Source organism: Oncorhynchus kisutch, linkage group LG12 (genome assembly GCF_002021735.2).
Source record: "Oncorhynchus kisutch isolate 150728-3 linkage group LG12, Okis_V2, whole genome shotgun sequence".
NCBI lineage: Eukaryota > Metazoa > Chordata > Actinopteri > Salmoniformes > Salmonidae > Oncorhynchus > Oncorhynchus kisutch.
In genome coordinates, this window is record NC_034185.2 from 22,805,858 (window position 1) to 22,825,543 (window position 19,686).

The window sequence follows — 19,686 nt, forward strand, 5'->3', positions numbered from 1 at the left end:
CAAACTGTTCCATATACCCTGACTCTGCGTACAATGAACGCAAGAGAAATGACACAATTTCACCTGGTTTATATTGCCTGCTAACCTGGATTTCTTTTAGCTAAATATGCAGGTTTAAAAATATATACTTCTGTGTATTGATTTTTAGAAAGGCATTGGTGTTTATGGTTAGGTACAGTCGTTCAACGATTGTTTTTTTCGCAAATGCGCTTTTGTTAAATCATCCCCCAGCGTTGCATCGATTATATGTAACGCTAGATAAACTAGTAATATCATCAACCATGTGTAGTTATAACTAGTGATTATGAATGATTGATTGTTTTTTATAAGATAAGTTTGGCTTACTGCATTCACGTAACAGGCAGGCTCCTCGTGGAGTGCAATGAGAGGCAGCTGGTTAGAGCATTGGACTAGTTAACTGTAAGGTAGCAAGATTGGGTCCCCTGGGGCTGACAAGGTGAAAATCTGTCGTCCGGCCCCTGAACAAGGCAGTTAACCCACCGTTCCTAGGCCGTCATTGAAAATAAGAATATGTTCTTAACTGACTTGCCTAGTTAAATAAAGGTATAAAAAATAATATACCCCCATAAATACCGTTCCCCCCCCGATTGTTATGAAAACTTGAAATCGGCCCTAATTAATCGGCCATTCCGATTAATGGGTCAACCTCTATTGTCCAGTCATGTGATCCAGTGCTGCAAAGAAAGACCTAGTTAAGCGGCAGTTTTGCTCTTCATTGTAGTCAGAGGGCTGATATAAATACTATACATGCTAGTCTCTCTTGGCTAAGATTTGAGGAGAGACTGACTGCATCACTTCTTCTTTTTATAAGAAACAATGTGTTGAAAATCCCAAATTGTTTGCATAGTCAACTTACACACAGCTCTGACACACACACACTTATCCCACCAGACATGCCACCAGGGGTCTTTTCATAGTCCCCAAATCCAGAACAAATTCAAGAAAACGTATAGTATTATATAGAGCCCTTATTACATGGAACTTCCTTCCATCTCATATTGCTCAAATAAACATCAAACCTGTTTTTTTTTTTTTACAACTCGCGGCACAATGCCTCTCCCCTATTTGACCTAGATAGTTTGTGTGTATGCATTGATATGTAGGCTACGTGTGCCTTTAAAAAAAATGTATGTAGTTCTGTTCTTGCCTAATGATGTTCTGTATTATGTCATTCTGTATGTTCCATGGTTTGTGTGGACCCCAGGAAGAGTAGCTGCTGCTTTTGCAACAGCTAATGGGGATCCTAATAAAATATCAAATTACGTTTTCCGAGCTGTGCTTTTCTTTCCCACCAACACTAGGCCTCAGTGTCTTATTTGCTTGTCGATGTGGGTGCATCAGGGAGTCGCCACCCAGACCAGTGTGACAGGCGATGCATGAGGGATAACTGCAATATGTCGTGTACACATCCCTCCACGTCTCTCTCTTTCGCGTTTGTTTTTCTCCAGTGGCCAGTAGAGAGAGTTTGTGCTACTCTGCAGAATAATAAACGGATGTGTGGCGTATTTGTGTGCTGTATCTGTATTTATCATTTGTCATGTTCTACAAAGGGCTTTTTTTTGTTTTTCCCTGTTTATCCCTTCAGTGCGTTCTGCTGTCTTGCTGTGGGTCAGTAGTGTTGGCAGGCTATAAAGAGATCATGGCAGAGAGATGATGGATGTAGAACAGAGAGGGAACAGGTCATTTCCGTGTAAAAGGACCAATGAGCACCAACGTGAAGTTCATAGGAGCATATCAAATTGGGAGTGAAATGTATATATTTGTTTAATTAAGGCATGTATACATTTGAACCATTTCCACTCAAAACAAATTGGAATAAGCAAAGGCTTTGATTCCTAGTCAAACAGATGGAAAAGGGGTCTTAGAAAACATCTACCAGAAAGTCTTAAATGTTATAAAAAAACAAGGATGTTGAAGTAAAGCCCCCTGCCAACTAATATCAATACTTCTATTTTTAGTAGTTTTGGAGAAAAAAGTTTAAGAAACAATGCCTTGTGCTTTAATTTCTCTCCCCCGTGAGGAGGGAGGATAATGAAAGTTCACAGAAGTAAAGGTAGACCTATCAATTGGTTTTAAGGTTTTTACTGATATCAATTTTTTTAATGAATTATTTAGTGATTTAAAACTCAATTCCGTTACCAAATCGTCTACAAAGAGAAATCATAGTAGTCTCACACCACTGTTGGGTTCACAAGTTTGGACATCACTCCACAGTAAAGAAAGTAGAGTATAGTTCAGTACTGTACAGTAGGGTTTAGTACAGCAGTGTACAGTGATATTTATGCCAAACAAGCTCTAGTTTGGTGAACTCTGGTACATTCTAATATTAGATTGTGTTTTCAACCAGCAACTATCAGGAACTATCACTGATCATATTTTCACACTTTCATCAGCTGTTGTACAATATGATATAAAACACAGACACAACTTAATTTTGATTGGACTGAGCCTTTAAAGAATACTTTGAGAGTCTTCTGACTTCCACGTGCTTCAAACTTTCTTTTAAGAGGCATTTTCTCAGCTATCTGCAATACAGGTATGATTGAAGAATGAAGCAGGTGTTAAACATGTGCTTTGCTACACAAAAAGCAACAGTTGATTACTCCATTGTCTACAATTTGATTATCAGTAGATCTATAGGAATATATTTGAAAATACCATATACTTATCATTAGCTTTTAAAACAATTCAATCTGTTTTCTTTTATCTTATTTTGGACAAGAGTGAGGCTCTCTCTCCACTAGTCAACCCATTCCTTCTGTGAGGGGGATTCACCATCTTCGTCGAATGTTTATATCATTTATCTGCTGACATTCACCGAAAGCCTACCATTGTGCAAGTAAGGAAGCCAAATGAACAACTCTCTTAATGATGCAATTCAGTAGGCTACTGACAAATCACTCACTTTAACATCACTCTCTGGCATGTCCTGATGGACTTCATATCGAAAATACAAACGAGATCTTTAGCTTACTTGTCCCGATGTGATACCATGGACATAGAACTACATTTTATGATTTATGAATGGCAAGGATATATGAGATACTTTATTCAGCCAGTTCGACACCTTTTTTAAACTAGTCAAGCTTTTATACCTTAAGGGTTCCTAAAATGCTAAATAATCATTGGTATGACCATCTTAAAACAATGCCTGTGTTATATAATTTAGCAATGCAAATAATTTGCTATTCTATATTTTGCTTGTAACATTTGCATTCATTTTATGTTGTTTTTTGAGAAGATTAGAAAATAGGACGCTGCCCCTTTAAGACAGACGTTCCCAAAGAGATATCGACATGGCTACAGTAGACTGGCCAAGATGAACTCTAGATGTCTTTTTGTAGCTTTCTTTGTGTAGACTATAAACCATAGCCAGCATATTGCTAGCATGTTCACTATTGAACGTTTACATTGGCAAATCACTTTACCTAAAATAAATAAGCTCAGCGAGTAGATTGATGGGTGATGATTCATGCCAGCTTGCGTGTGCTGTGTGACGGCATCAGCTCATGTAATGCTCGAGAAGAGAGTGGCCAATCATATTGCTCAAATACAAATAGCATGAAATGTGCACGTTTAGTCTTCAATGATTTTCAATGGTAGACTGCGACAGAGCAGGTAAATCTGGAACTGGAATGCAAAAATGGGGTGAAAGTTACGAGATCCACAGGCCCGACTGACACGTTTTTACTGGCCCCTTAATGTCAGACCCTGCATGCCAAAGAAAATAAATGAACACAATAGGTGGATTTCAACTCATCATTACCAGATTATATGGGACATATGCACATTCATTCTCTCTCCCTCAGCGCAAGTAGACGGGACAGACAGCAGACTGTCACACCAGCAGTGTTTCCCTGTCATCGCTCACTCTGTGACTGACAGGCGACTGTCCTATCAATAGATGCTAGAAGATGCATATCATTCATTTTAGCGGAAGAGTGCTCAGCAGACTCTTTTCTGACTGGCAAATTGAAAAGTAGCCTAGTTAATTTAAGTGGAAAACATACCCAGCTGAAAATGAGTCTTACAGCCGGCGCTAGTGGAAAACACTGATACAGTAAAGGATAGTAGAGTACAGTACACAGTAGAGCACACTAGAGTTGAGTACTCTATAATGTACTCTACTGTACCTAAATATACTGTATTGAACTCTATTGTACTGAGCTCTACTGTGCTGTACTTTGAGATTCAAACTTGTGAAACACAGATGTCTATGATTGGTTCAGATTTGGTCCGGACCAACCAAATAATAGCCAGTGGGTAGAATAATTCTCAAATATGCAAATGTATACCTTTTTGTGTACCCATTTAGGATACATCACCATGAAGAGAATGACATTCATATCCTTAATTATGCATTTCTGTGTAGTACAGATCAGGGACTAGAGGTTGACCGATTAACCGGAATGACCGACTAATTGGGGACGATTTCAAGTTTTCATAACAATCGGAAATCTGTATTTTTGGACAACGATTTGGCCCCCAAAAATGTTTTATTTTATTTTTTAAAACACCTTTATTTAATTAGGCAAGTCAGTTAAGAACACATTCTTATATTCAATGACGGCCTAGGAACGGTGGGTTAACTGCCTTGTTCAGGGGCAGAATGACAGAATTTTAACTTGTCAGGGGATTCAATTTTGCAACCTTACAGTTAACTAGTCCAAAGCTCTAACTATATTGCACTCCACGAGGAGACTGCCTGTTACGCGAATGCAGTAAGAAGCCAAGGTAAGTTGCTAGCTAGCATTAAACTTATCTTATAAATAACAATCATAATTACTAGTTAACTACACATGGTTGATGATATTACTAGTTTATCTAGCATGTCCTGCGTTGCATATAATCGATGCGGTGGGCATTCATGATAAAGGACTGTCGTTGCTCCAACGTGTACCTAACCATAAACATCAATGCCTTTCTTAAAATCAATACACAAGTATATATTTTTAAACCTGCATATTTAGCTAAAAGAAATCCAGGTTAGCAGGCAATATTAACCAGGTGAAATTGTGTCACTTCTCTTGCATTCATTGCACGCAGAGTCAGGGTATATGCAACAGTTTGGGCCGCCTGGTTCGTTGCAAACTAATTTGCCAGAATTTTACGTAAGTATGACATAACATTGAAGGTTGTGCAATGTAACAACAATATTTAGACTTATAATTAAGTCTATGATTTGATATTTGATAGAGCAGTCTGACTGAGCGATGGAGGCAGCATCAGGCTCGTAAGCATTCATTCAAACAGCACTTTCGTGCATTTTGCCTGCAGCTCTTCACAATGCTTCAAGCATTGCCCTGTTTGACTGCAAGCCTATCAACTCCCAAGATTAGGCTGGTGTAACCGATGTGCAATGGCTAGCTTGTTAGCGGGGTGCGCGCTAATAGCGTTTCAAACCTCACTCACTCTGAGACTTGCAGTAGTTGTTCCCCTTGCTCTGCAAAGGCTGTGGCTTTTGTGGAGCGATGGGTAATGATGCTTCGAGGGTAGCTGTTGTCGATGTGTTTTTTGGTACTCTTTTTTTTGGGGCACTCCAATAATCGGTATCGGCGTTGAAAAATCATAATCGGGCGACCTCTATCGGGGACCCATGATGAAATTCGGTTACCGCAATTCCATTACAGGGTGTAAATCCACTTCATGTACTGTAGTTCAATAGCCAAAATAGATTCAAAGTCAGTGTGTGATGTCATAGCTGACACCCTATTCTTTCTGCAGACGTAGTTGAATCTTCATTGGGAGCAGATATTTTAGAGTTTTGGGAAAACGTGGACGCATAAAAACTGAGGGAGATTTGACCAAAATGGTGTTGCCAAACTGCATCTGCACAGTTCTTCCTGTGTTTTTGTAAAATGTTCAGTGTAAATTGTTAAAAGTGGTCCTTGTGCATAGAGTTGTATGGTTTATTAAACTTTGAAATCAGTCTTTTGTTTGCCATACATTTTAAGTGAAAAATCTGAGTCTCAGCGCCATTCCTTTATCGTGGAATTGCCCAACACACACAGCAATGAAACACGGAATGCAATAAAATAGAGGGGAATAGCAGGTATAATTACATCAAAAGGATATCTGTACCATTCTGATCCACCACACTGGTGTGAATGCATCTCCATTGGGACACCATGCTTCATCTGAGGGCTTCTCTGAGACTCTCCTACAGTACCTACCTGGACTGTCCTGGGGGACACTTTCTGTTCTGTGTTTGATGAATTCTTCCACAATTAGATTATGTTTCCTTCAATTAGCCCGCATCTGTTGTTCCCTAACAGCCTTGAATCAGTGTGTGCTTGAATGTGTGTCAAGGGAAAAACATGTTCATGCAGGGACTCTCTCACATTACAGCTTGCATAATGTAGCATATACAACACACACACAGAGCAGTGAAAGTGCCTATTCTTCATGATGTGAACAGATTGTGTGGCTAGTGTGGTCTGTGTGTGGAGCAGGTGGGAGGCAGCAGAAGCAGTGCCATGCTGGGAATTGATTGAGAAATGGGATGAACAGCTTACTGTCTTCTAATCTGGTGAAGACTCTGGAAGGCTGTACAACCTGGCTAACTGGGATACATGATGATCCTGACAAGAGGCTGCAGTCTTGTTTACTAGACCTCAGAGTGAAAACAATGACACAGATATTGTTATTGTCTGTTGCTGAAGACTTGTGCTCCTGCAGACAGGTTTTAACTACACTAAGAGCATAGCTGACTATCAGGAGCTGTTGCTTCTTGTGCTTGTCTCTCTCACTCACTAGCCCAATGTTACGGCCAAGATGGCTGTCTTTGACTGCTATTTGTTCACTTAGTCTTATTACAGATGATAAGGACATTGATGGAAATGTGGCATTTTGTTTTAAAGGTGTTTATCTACCTGTGCAAGGTGCGCAAACAAAGAATGGATTTAATGGGGAGTGGTACTAGGCTATGCTAATGCTATTCTCTACAACAATTCAGTTCCCAGCAGCCCCTAACATCATACACTGTGTAGTTGGGACTCCGTGTGGTTGTGGGCCACATTCTGCAAGGCTCCGTGTGGTTGTGGGCGACATACTGCATGGCTCCCTGTGGTTGTGGGCCATATTCTGCATGGCTCCGTGTGGTTGTGGGCCACATACGGCATGGCTCCTTGTGGTTTTGGGCCACATACGGCATGGCTCCCTGTGGTTGTGGGCCACATACGGCATGGCTCCTTGTGGTTTTGGGCCACATACGGCATGGCTCTGTGTGGTTGTGGGCCACATACGGCATGGCTCTGTGTGGTTGTGGGCCACATACGGCATGGCTCCGTGTGGTTGTGGGCCACATACGGCATGGCTCCGTGTGGTTTTGGGCCACATACGGCATGGCTCCGTGTGGTTGTGGGCCACATACGGCATGGCTCCGTGTGGTTGTGGGCCACATACGGCATGGCTCCGTGTGGTTGTGGGCCACATACGGCATGGCTCCGTGTGGTTGTGGGCCACATACGGCATGGCTCCGTGTGGTTGTGGGCCACATACGGCATGGCTCCGTGTGGTTGTGGGCCACATACGGCATGGCTCCGTGTGGTTGTGGGCCACATACGGCATGGTCCTTGTGGTTTTGGGCCACATACGGCATGGCTCCGTGTGGTTTTGGGCCACATACGGCATGGCTCCGTGTGGTTGTGGGCCACATACGGCATGGCTCCGTGTGGTTGTGGGCCACATACGGCATGGCTCCGTGTGGTTGTGGGCCACATACGGCATGGCTCCATGTGGTTGTGGGCCACATACGGCATGGCTCCGTGTGGTTGTGGGCCACATACGGCATGGCTCCGTGTGGTTGTGGGCCACATACTGCATGGCTCCTTGTGGTTGTGGGCCACATACGGCATGGCTCCCTGTGAAGTTGTCAGGGGCTGGTGGGAATATTATGAATTAGTGATGCTGAGCGTAGTTGGTCCTGTGAGGCTCCTTGTGGGAATAGGTGATTCGTGCCGGGCAGAGAGGATAAGGTACTGAATGTGCATGAGACGCTTGAGATGAGGAAAATAGATTTTAGGGTGTGCTGCAGAAGTGCAGATCCATCATGAAACAGCAGTGAGACTTCCCTCCCTTTAAAGTTTCACTAACCTGATCCTCCGGAGAAAATAGCCAGCTACAGTCATGTTGCCGATGATTTAGATTTCTATGCTTGGCTGCATTTACATAATGATGGCAGTGATTTCATCATATGCACTTTTAATGTTCAAAGAATAGGCTACACGTCCAGTGCTCTCAAGCAACCAGTTTTTTGTGCTGTACTCCCATTAGCTATATCGCCTATCAGCAGCGCTCTCTGGACTGACTATATTGGCTTCCAAGTTGTATTCAAGTAGTCAAAGAAACAAAGGTCTACATTTGTCACCTCCAATAGTTCATATTAGCTTCAGCCAGGCAAAAAAAAGCTCTGCTAAGAGGATCTTCTCCAACTCGCCTGTCCTACAGCTGCTTGTCCTGAGCCCTGTGTTCTGTGCCTGCTGCCGGCACTGTCTGTCTCTGTCTATCTGGCTCTCGTCTCCTTCAGAAACATCCAAGGCACTGAGCTCCTACACTATAGAAATAGAATGAATAGAGTGGCTGTAGATTATTTTCAAAACGTCTAAATGAATAGAATGACAGTAAAGCAGTTATGCTATGTGTTCACTGAATAGTTATCTGAAATTCACTACAATTGTGTTTGATTTTTCACTTTGATGGCAAACTTTCTGTGCTGCTACCATTCACTCCCAGTCATTCCAACTGCAGAAGCTGGTCACTTAGTGGCAGAAAGAGTTATGGGATATTAGAATCCTGTATATGTTTAACCTGAACTCATGCCAGGAAGTAAAAGCAGGAAGTGTACCCTTCAATTTGTGCTCTGATTTGTTGATTGAACTCAACTGACATTACAAAACATACATTCCATTGCATGAGCCACATCATTTGAATGAACATTCTACATTACCATGGCAATCCAGCATACCCCGACTTGATATTCACGTAATAATAAGACATTTCCCTCGACCTCTTTCCTATTGACCCCCATTGTAAAAGCTAGCTAGCACTCGCTTACTCACATGGCTGCTAGCACCATCATGAAAAGGGGCATGAGCCCTACAATGTTAAGCTTTTCTGAGTAGTGAGAACACTCAGGTGCAGGCAATGTTGAAAAGTCATGTTTAGATGTTGTTGTACTTTTTTTAATGTAGTTTTGTAATTTACTAAAGCAAGCAGACAACAAGAAAAGTGTGTTTGAAAAAGGCCAAGTATTTGCTGTGAGCCAATGGGGTAACCACAGGTTGTTTTCCCCACAGGCCTTGGCCGTGACGTTCTATCTAATACCGACTGGGACTATCAGTTGATGGAACACTCCAGAATACAATGGAAATTATTGCATCACAATACCAGGCAACCATTGTGAGTGTACCCGTGAGTTTACTAGTCAAATTGCCAGAGTTAGAGCTTCCAAGCATGTTTTAATTCATTCTATTTGTTCGTTCTCCACATCATAGTTCTGCTTTTCTTCACACACTGCTCTGAGAGTCCTCAATATGGGATGAGGGGGGTGGTCTGACAACAGGGAATAAGGGAAATGGAAATTTGGCAAACATATGATTATTTCCCAGGTTCCCCAAACTAGCTGAATGTTCCAGGCTGGTCAGCAGAGAGAATAGAGCAGGGAAACGATGAGAGGAACATGGAGGACATGCTGCTAGGGGATGGAAACGGACATGAGGGAAGGAATAGTTTTTAATGATTAGGCTTAGCCCTTTGATTCCTTTGCCTTTTTGAATAGCCAGTTAGTTAGTTAGTTTCACTCTGCCCCATCCCTGTTTTGTCCTCACATGACCCCCTTGACTCTCCAACCAACCCTACAGTATGTAGGCCTATAGAAAATAAAGCACTCCCTTGGGGCTGTTTATGAATCAATAGACATCTGCCCATGATCTGCTCTGTCCCCTCCCTACCGTCTTAGAAGGACAACACACTGAGGGAGGTTAATCCTCTTAACACACAGAAAAACACACTATTCCCAGCTCCACTTTCAGGTCCCTTCTGACTGACTCTCCTGCATAGATCTAGCCTGGCTCAGCAGGTCAAAGAGTTGTCTCTGCTGCGTAAACACCCTCTGATCTGTGAGACCAAACACAGTCATTCAGAAGTCTCTCTGTCTCTTATCTCCTCAGAGCCCTGTATTTGAGCACAGGCATGTGTTACCTGACGACAAAGCTCTGCAATAGGGGTGGGCATTTGAAATGATTTCACTATTCAAATAATGTCATGACATTTTTGGGGATATCCGGTTAGTCGAAATTCAAAAGAATCTAACAAATTGCGCTCGACTCTCTTGACCAATCAGATTGACGCAAATGCCGAGGGCAGTACAACAGCGGGCAGGCTGCTTTTCTCCGGTAGTTTTTGGCTAACGGCAACAGTGAAGCAGAATTTTGATTTAAGTTACAAAAACTTTTTCTGGTCAGAGTTTGGCATTGATCTGTGTCAGGTCCTCTTCTTGGTATGTGCCTGTAATAGCTATTTGAAGGTGGGGAAATGGCATACTGTTTGTTGGCAGGGCTGACTGGAGGGCTAAATACTCAGCAGTAGCTCAACACACCTTTCATGTAACCATGTCACAAGGATCATTTAATTGAATTAAGACCAATGCTTTTTCATTGATAAAATAGGCCTAGAAAAAATACACTCACACACGTGTTTGAATACTAACGTTCGTTTGGATATTCAAATGTTTTAATAACCGTGCCCATCCCCTACTCTGCACCCCCAGGGCACCTGTAGATGCCATATAGGAGAGCCCTAGTGATATGCCAGCATGATCTCTGCTGCACTGAGTTTGTTAGTTTCTCACTGCAGAAGATACATTTTCTCCCTCAACTCCAACCCCCCCCCGCCCCCCCCCCCCCCCTCTGAACACCCGCTGTCGCTGCGGTAATCACATCTGGGCTGTCACCTCATTCCAGTATTGCCGTGACGTCTTTGGACTAGACAATGCCGGCAGTAAACAATGGGAGAGCTTCTGCCACTGATCCGCCCGCCAACAGACAGCATGCAGAGAGCACGAGAGAGCCACGAATGACGAGATTACATTTTGACTCAAACGCTTGCATTAAACCCTGACTGGAAAAGCAATTACAGCCTTGTAAATCAGGGAGGCTGGCGCTCCTTCTGAGCAGGAGCAGAACTCTCTTGGCTGTGCCGGTTCCTGTGCCTCCAGTCAGACCACGCTGCGGGAAGACGAGGCTTTGTGCTGGAGGCTGAAAATAGAGCTGTCTGGATGGAGACAGGTAACCCACAGTGAACAAAACCTTTCCCATTAGGGAATAGTCCACCAGAACAGCCTGCTGCTTTCTATTGCAAACAAATCCTAGCACTACTGAATGAGAATCAATACAGCCCTGTGTTCAATGCCTCCCATCTCTCCACAGCTTCTAATTCAGTGGCTCTGACAAATGGCTCCGGCTCCCAGTCGCCTAGCTACACCAACCAACAGAACCGCTGGCTTGTTGCTGGCGTCCCCTCAGCAGGACCACTGTTGTCTAAGAGTAAAGTGTGAGCGCCGAGAGGCTACGAGGGAGTGGAGCCCAGAGTTTCGGGGTAAATTAAACCCCGGACTCATTGAGCCAAGATCTCTCTCTTCCTCTCTATGTGGGAGTCGATAAACTAATCTAATTTCCGTAGGAGACTGCTGGCTGGTATGGGGAGTCCACGCTGTGCTGTAAATTACTTCCTACCAGCATTCTCTACAGGCGGGCCCTTTAACAGAGGGATGAGAAGTTGTTCTGGGGCTGTTTGTTTAGGCCCAGGCGTAGTGGAGCTGGGTACATTTTATCAGGGGGAAAAAGGGTGAGAGGTGCCTTTCCATAAACAACACTATGAGCCCCTCTCGAAGTTTCTCCCACAATCTTAAGCCTATACAGTGGACTTTCCATGATGGACTGAGCCAAACACAGACTCGCACTTAGGCTAAACTATTCTGACTGTGAAGGGTAGGTCCTCCTAATTCATGTCTTCTATCTGGCACGAACAATTTACTTTTTAACACTCAATTTCATTCCAATCTTTCCATCTTGGAGACTATAGCTTGTGCATTATCATCTCATCATTAGAAATGCCGGAGGTAACCGAGAGAGAACGCAGTGGTTGCTATGGTGTTCACATTGCAGGAAGAGCAGACATCATTAATAAACACTTTTGCCGTTGTGTTTGGTGTTCTTGTTATTCTTCGCTTGATTAAGTATCGCAGAAAGAAGTGTCGATCTCACAAAACTCTCCAGAAAATACTCATCTGTAAACCAATGAGTAATATCTCACGGCCCACTGCTCCGCTTAAGAGGGACTGTATTGTTTCTGTCCCTTGATTCTCTAAAGATTTGTCTCATAGGATATGGGGATAACAGGGATATCGTGGCTACCCTCATCCACTTAGATGGTTTTGCTAGTGATTTTCAATAGACAGCGTGCAGTTGATCCCATCTCCCTATGTGGATCTGAGCGGCTGAGATTCCTGGAGAAAACATTATTTTAATCTCTGTCTGGTCTCATCTTTTGCTCGAGGGGGATTTCCGCTTCAATCTGTCTCTCTGTATCAACTGGAGAGAATGGCAGCATATTTCTCTTTTTCTCCCTTACAGCCTAATCCTCCCAACAACAAACTAGAGGACACACTGGTAGTCACTACCCTGCAGAGGGGAACTGAGATATGACTGTGCAGAGAGAGAATTAGGCACTAGCACTGTGTTGGGATGCATTGTTAGTGCAGCCGGAAAGCCCATTCCCTTCCAATTTATCACTTCAATAGCCCTAATTATTTCTGGCCTGTTATTTTCCCATATGCTATGCAAACTTCAAAAACTTAGTTGGACTGTGCTATAGCCAAATGCAGTAGTGTTGCGATTTAAAATGGTAAGCGTAATCTCAGACACTCAACAAAGTCAACTTTTATAGATTTAAGTGAGTAATATACCTTTTCATTCAGATTTGAAAACTTTGAAAAGCTGTCCTTGTTTTTAACAGCTTATCTGACTCCATCTGGGTTGAGTCACCAGGGAGAAAGAAGAAAAGGATTTATCCTGTAATCTCCAGGGTTTCTCGGCTATGATTCCATTGATTTTAAGGAGGATTCGGCTTCTGTTATAGTGTCTGGGACCAAAATAGAAACTGTCAGAAGTCACTGATTTGAAGAACAGCCTTGTGACGCATAAAGCTTTGCGTCATAATTCTGACATTTCCAAAAATAATAAATGTTGGATTCGCTGTCTCTCGGGTTACACCAGGGTCACTGAAGACATCAAACTGAGACATCTTGTAGATTTTTCCTGATTTAATGTCAAAGTTTATTAAATGATTGACAGACATCCCTGCACAGTTAATATCTGTAGGCTAATCAACATGTTGTCCAACATAAAATAGCCTAAAGTCTCTTTAATCTCACAAATTGGCCTAAACTCTTTATTTAACAAAACTGTCAAATACTTTGCTGGAAACCTGCCCACAATGACCAAAACACCCATAGGAAGTGAATCACCCTTCACATATCTGCTTAGACCTAAACCTATTTCTCACCCTTGTCCCCCTTCCTCTCCCTCTGCCCACAGATGATGACATTTGCCTGGGACAGTTACAAGCGCTACGCCTGGGGATCTAATGAGCTGAGGCCTGTTTCCAAGCAAGGCCACTCCAGCAATCTGTTTGGTGAGTATCTGTCCCCAGGTCCCCTTCAATCCCCCAGAAGGCTGATTCATGCCCAACCCCACTGCCATTGACCTTGCACCACAGATTAGGACCAAACTGGCAATTAGTCAAAGGCTATCAATCAATAATCCTGTGGTGCCAGCCAGGCCGGGGAGAGGAGAGGGTACCTGGAGCATCGCTGAGTCTGTCTGGAGTCTTTACCAGTAGGGCTGGGAGGCTCCGATAAATAGATGATTTGTATTGTCTTCTCAAATTGTAATCTTGTTTTGTTAGTGGATGGTATTGCTGCTGCTGTAGACTTCTATTGAAGATGTATCGCTGCTGCTGTAGACTTCTATTGAAGATGTATCGCTGCTGCTGTAGACTTCTATTGAAGATGTATCGCTGCTGCTGTAGACTTCTATTGAAGATGTATCGCTGTTGCTGTAGACTTCTATTGAAGATGTATCGCTGTTGCTGTAGACTTCTATTGAAGGTGTATCGCTGCTGCTGTAGACTTCTATTGAAGATGTATCGCTGTTGCTGTAGACTTCTATTGAAGATGTATCGCTGCTGCTGTAGACTTCTATTGAAGATGTATCGCTGTTGCTGTAGACTTCTATTGAAGATGTATCCCTGTTGCTGTAGACTTCTATTGAAGATGTGTTGCTGCTGCTGTAGACTTCTATTGAAGATGTGTTGCTGTAGACTTCTATTGAAGATGTGTTGCTGTAGACTTCTATTGAAGATGTATCGCTGTTGCTGTAGACTTCTATTGAAGATGTATCGCTGTTGCTGTAGACTTCTATTGAAGATGTATCGCTGCTGCTGTAGACTTCTATTGAAGATGTATCGCTGCTGCTGTAGACTTCTATTGAAGATGTATCGTTGCTGCTGTAGACTTCTTTTGAAGATGTGTTGCTGTAGACTTCTATTGAAGATGTATCGCTGCTGCTGTAGACTTCTATTGAAGATGTGTTGCTGTAGACTTCTATTGAAGATGTATCGTTGCTGCTGTAGACTTCTTTTGAAGATGTGCTGCTGTAGACTTGTATTGAAGATGTATCGCTGCTGCTGTAGACTTCTATTGAAGATGTATCGCTGTTGCTGTAGACTTCTATTGAAGATGTATCGCTGCTGCTGTAGACTTCTATTGAAGATGTGTTGCTGTAGACTTCTATTGAAGATGTATCGCTGTTGCTGTAGACTTCTATTGAAGGTGTATCGCTGCTGCTGTAGACTTCTATTGAAGATGTATCGCTGTTGCTGTAGACTTCTATTGAAGATGTATCGCTGTTGCTGTAGATTTCTATTGAAGATGTATCGCTGCTGCTGTAGACTTCTATTGAAGATGTATCGTTGCTGCTGTAGACTTCTATTGAAGATGTATCGCTGCTGCTGTAGACTTCTATTGAAGATGTATCGCTGTTGCTGTAGACTTCTATTGAAGATGTATCCCTGTTGCTGTAGACTTCTATTGAAGATGTGTTGCTGTAGACTTCTATTGAAGATGTATCGCTGTTGCTGTAGACATCTATTGAAGATGTATCGCTGCTGCTGTAGACTTCTATTGAAGATGTATCCCTGTTGCTGTAGACTTCTATTGAAGATGTGTTGCTGTAGACTTCTATTGAAGATGTATCGCTGCTGCTGTAGACTTCTATTGAAGATGTATCGCTGTTGCTGTAGACTTCTATTGAAGATGTATCCCTGTTGCTGTAGACTTCTATTGAAGATGTATGGTTGATGGAAGAATTTCTCTCTACTTTTTCTGGCTGGTACAGAGGATTTCATCCTAAACACTTTGAGTAATAAACCCTTTGCTTTTACACATGGTCCCCTTCAATCCCCCAGAAGGCTGATTCATGCCCAACCCCACTGCCATTGACCTTGCACCACAGATTAGGACCAAACTGGCAATTAGTCAAAGGCTATCAATCAATAATCCTGTGGTGCCAGCCAGGCCGGGGAGAGGAGAGGGTACCTGGAGCATCGCTGAGTCTGTCTGGAGTCTTTACCAGTAGGGCTGGGAGGCTCCGATAAATAGATGATTTGTATTGTCTTCTCAAATTGTAATCTTGTTTTGTTAGTGGATGGTATTGCTGCTGCTGTAGACTTCTATTGAAGATGTATCGCTGCTGCTGTAGACTTCTTTTGAAGATGTGTTGCTGTAGACTTGTATTGAAGATGTATCGCTGCTGCTGTAGACTTCTATTGAAGATGTGTTGCTGTAGACTTCTATTGAAGATGTATCGTTGCTGCTGTAGACTTCTTTTGAAGATGTGCTGCTGTAGACTTGTATTGAAGATGTATCGCTGCTGCTGTAGACTTCTATTGAAGGTGTATCGCTGCTGCTGTAGACTTCTATTGAAGATGTATCGCTGCTGCTGTAGACTTCTATTGAAGATGTATCGCTGCTGCTGTAGACTTCTATTGAAGATGTATCGTTGCTGTTGTAGACTTCTATTGAAGATTTATCGCTGCTGCTGTAGACTTGTATTGAAGATGTATCGCTGCTGCTGTAGACTTCTATTGAAGATGTATCCCTGTTGCTGTAGACTTCTATTGAAGATGTGTTGCTGTAGACTTCTATTGAAGATGTATCGCTGCTGCTGTAGACTTCTATTGAAGATGTATCGCTGTTGCTGTAGACTTCTATTGAAGATGTATCCCTGTTGCTGTAGACTTCTATTGAAGATGTGTTGCTGTAGACTTCTATTGAAGATGCATCGCTGTTGCTGTAGACATCTATTGAAGATGTATCGCTGCTGCTGTAGACTTCTATTGAAGATGTATCGCTGCTGCTGTAGACTTCTATTGAAGATGTGTTGCTGTAGACTTCTATTGAAGATGTATCGCTGTTGCTGTAGACTTCTATTGAAGATGTATCGCTGTTGCTGTAGACTTCTATTGAAGATGTATCGCTGCTGCTGTAGACTTCTATTGAAGATGTGTTGCTGTAGACTTCTATTGAAGATGTATCGCTGTTGCTGTAGACTTCTATTGAAGATGTATCGCTGTTGCTGTAGACTTCTATTGAAGATGTATCGCTGCTGCTGTAGACTTCTATTGAAGATGTATGGTTGATGGAAGAATTTCTCTCTACTTTTTCTGGCTGGTACAGAGGATTTCATCCTAAACACTTTGAGTAATAAACCCTTTGCTTTTACACATGAGAAACTTTTAGTAAACACCCCCCTCTGTACTGGAGAAAGCTCTTAATACTCCCTATGCTTTGATATGTTTGCTAGAAGTATCTCTTGACTGATAGATCCAGATAGATGCACATTGTTCGGTAGTCTCTCTGTAGTCTCTGAGATTTGGTGTAGACAAAGGGGTGTGTGGGTGTGTGTGTTAATAAGTGTTGCTGCTTCCTATCTCTCTGTCCCATGTGGGACATACTAGACTGTGTCCCTCTGCATGACTCCTGGGGAAATGGAATGATTGCAGTGTTCTTGTTTCTACACAAACATAAATAAACAACCCCCTCCTGTGTGGTTGGTATTACACTGCTTGGCTTGGACTACATAACGACCCCCCCCCCCATATTGGGTTTTGTTAAAATGCTGTACTTGCTGAATGGAAGTAGAACAATGACAGGTATTTTTCCAAACCACTCAGCACAGCTGGTTCCTCTTACAGGTATTACAACCCCTTTGTTATAGCCATCACTATCATTGATTTTCATTTGTGGAGTTAAATGAATACTCCATGTTCAAATGACCTCGCTTCCATTTTCAGATTAAGGATAAATGATGCTTATCGTTCCACCACCCTGGTCTGTATGCAGTTGGTTGAGGTGGCCCATTCTGGATGGTATTTAACACTATTTCTGTTTAATTCACAAAGGTTAAACATAGTTAAACTTCAGATTTAATATTTGACTTGAATTAAACGTGATCCATATATAGTGTGTACATTATGAAAATGGATTTTTCCAGAAGAATTCAAAAAGTCAATAGGAAGGGAAAATGTACTTTAAGACCTACACTATCATTGCACTTTCTCTCCCCTCCCTCTCTTTGTGTGGTCTAATTCAACTTGAACAATGAGGATATTTGGTTGGGCTGTTGATAAAATGTCTTTACAGCTGTAAATGAGCTCTGGTGTGTGATTGGCTGTATGTGGGTGAGCTGTGCTGTGACAGTTGGGAGTAGAGTGATTACAGGATTTCAGATGGGCCAGAAAACCAGGCTGTCTCACAGAGGTGCTAAATAAGGTGTGGAGTCTGGTGTGGTGGAGAAGGAGAGCTCTCTGTCTCTCTCTGTCTCTCTCTATCAGTCTCTGTGTTTGTGATGAACAGCTCTCCTCTCCCCCACCGATAACACCAGTCATTTCAGACACGGGCTACAATCTCACACAGAGTTTGCATTCTAATTAAAATGTCTCCCTAATACGCCATGAATGTTCTCCTTCCTCACTCATAACTTTCCATTAGGGACAGGAGTGTCATATAACCTTTTGCAAGCGCTCACTTCTGGAAGTATGGTACCTCATTTAAAGGCCTAATACAAATTCCTCCTACTTAATCTTTTACTCTCTTGAAATATCTTTCAAACACTTTCATATTTAACTTAGAATTTCAATCACCCTTGTATAAATTCTATTTCATTATCAGGGATTTAAGATATGCAAATGCCTGTATGAGCGAAAGCTCTCTGAATCCAGAATGGCAGATTGCTTTCTCTGTTTTGGAGTATTTTTCAGGCCTTTCTCTTGCTAATCTAAAGCAAATATGTTTTACCTGAATGTTAGACATAAACTATCACGTTCTACAGGAGTACTGTACATTGCTTGCTCTCAAGTACCCGTCATTGGTATATTTTGATGCTAAGGTATGATTTACGCACAGTCAACATAGCATACCGCATCGAATTTCAAATTCTTTATTATTTAAATGTTACATTTTTAAAATTCACACTTGAGTTTTGACGGCGATGTAAAGTCATTGCCATGGCATAATGCTTTTTCTGTACTCTATCATTGTATTTTGGGGCATCAGATCCATTGCTCTCTGCTTTTCAGAAAAGTAAACTTATTTGCAAGATTTCAGCTGAGAATGCTAATTTGTTTAGAAGGAAGCCTCATTAGCTTACTTCCACAGAACTGGAGTAGACGAAGGCAATTAGGTTGTGTTTTCAACCTCGCTTGCCAAGCCTATTGGTTTTTTCTTGGATATAAAGGAGAAGGCTACAACCCCTTTAAGGTGCCATTGATTGCCGCACCTTGAGCCCCAAAGCTTGACAACAGTACTCTTCTTCAAGCTGTTTATCACTAGGAAGAAAAAAGGTTTCCAACTATGGTCAAAGGTGACTGGAGAACCCGTGCCTGATGAAACATTCATGGCTTTGCAGCAATATACTCTGCTTTCCCGCCATCACTTCTCTCCTCCTGCTGCCACTACAAGGCTTCAGGACAGGCAGAGAATGTATGTACCACATTTGATTAACGCCCTTAATTTAGCCAGGGAAGCTGGAGTAATATATACTGACACTGGCATTTATTCCTGTCACCCACTCTCATAACGGTACACAGACGCTAGCGAAGGGGCGTCCCATGGTTCATAGCACAACACGGCCCAGCGGTGTTCCTTCTCTACCCTGTCTGCTGCACTGCAGTCCTCTTGGCATCTGCAGCAGTGTGAGAGATCACACACGACAATCGTCGACCCTGACAACCACCCAGCGCAAAGGCTATTATATCCAGGGGCCACGGTGAGAGGGAGCCATTTGTGACCCACAACCTTGGATTCGGTCCTATGTAGCAAAATGTGAAATGGTGTTTTTCACATTTGGATGAAAGTAGAGACTTGCTAGAAAATGGTATATCATACACTGCAGTTGAGGAACAGTGGAAAGTAATTCTGCTTTGAAAGTTGATAAACTAACCCCACTTTTGAGAAAATGACCTGTGAATGTTTTGGTATACCTACTGGTGAGCTCGTCTTTGTCCACACCCATTCAGTATCGTTCACACCCTCTTAAGCCTTAGCCT

General features: G+C 42.5%; 1 protein-coding gene across 1 annotated transcript in view; it reads left to right on the forward strand.

Moving 5' to 3' along the window:
- The window catches only part of LOC109900720 (mannosyl-oligosaccharide 1,2-alpha-mannosidase IA-like), a 172,992-nt gene that overhangs the window by 27,979 nt on the left and 125,327 nt on the right, over positions 1–19,686 (forward strand). The window contains exon 2 of the mRNA XM_020496488.2: positions 13,617–13,713. Within this exon, the coding sequence (XP_020352077.1) occupies positions 13,617–13,713 (97 nt within the window). The remainder of the gene's footprint in view (positions 1–13,616; positions 13,714–19,686) is intronic.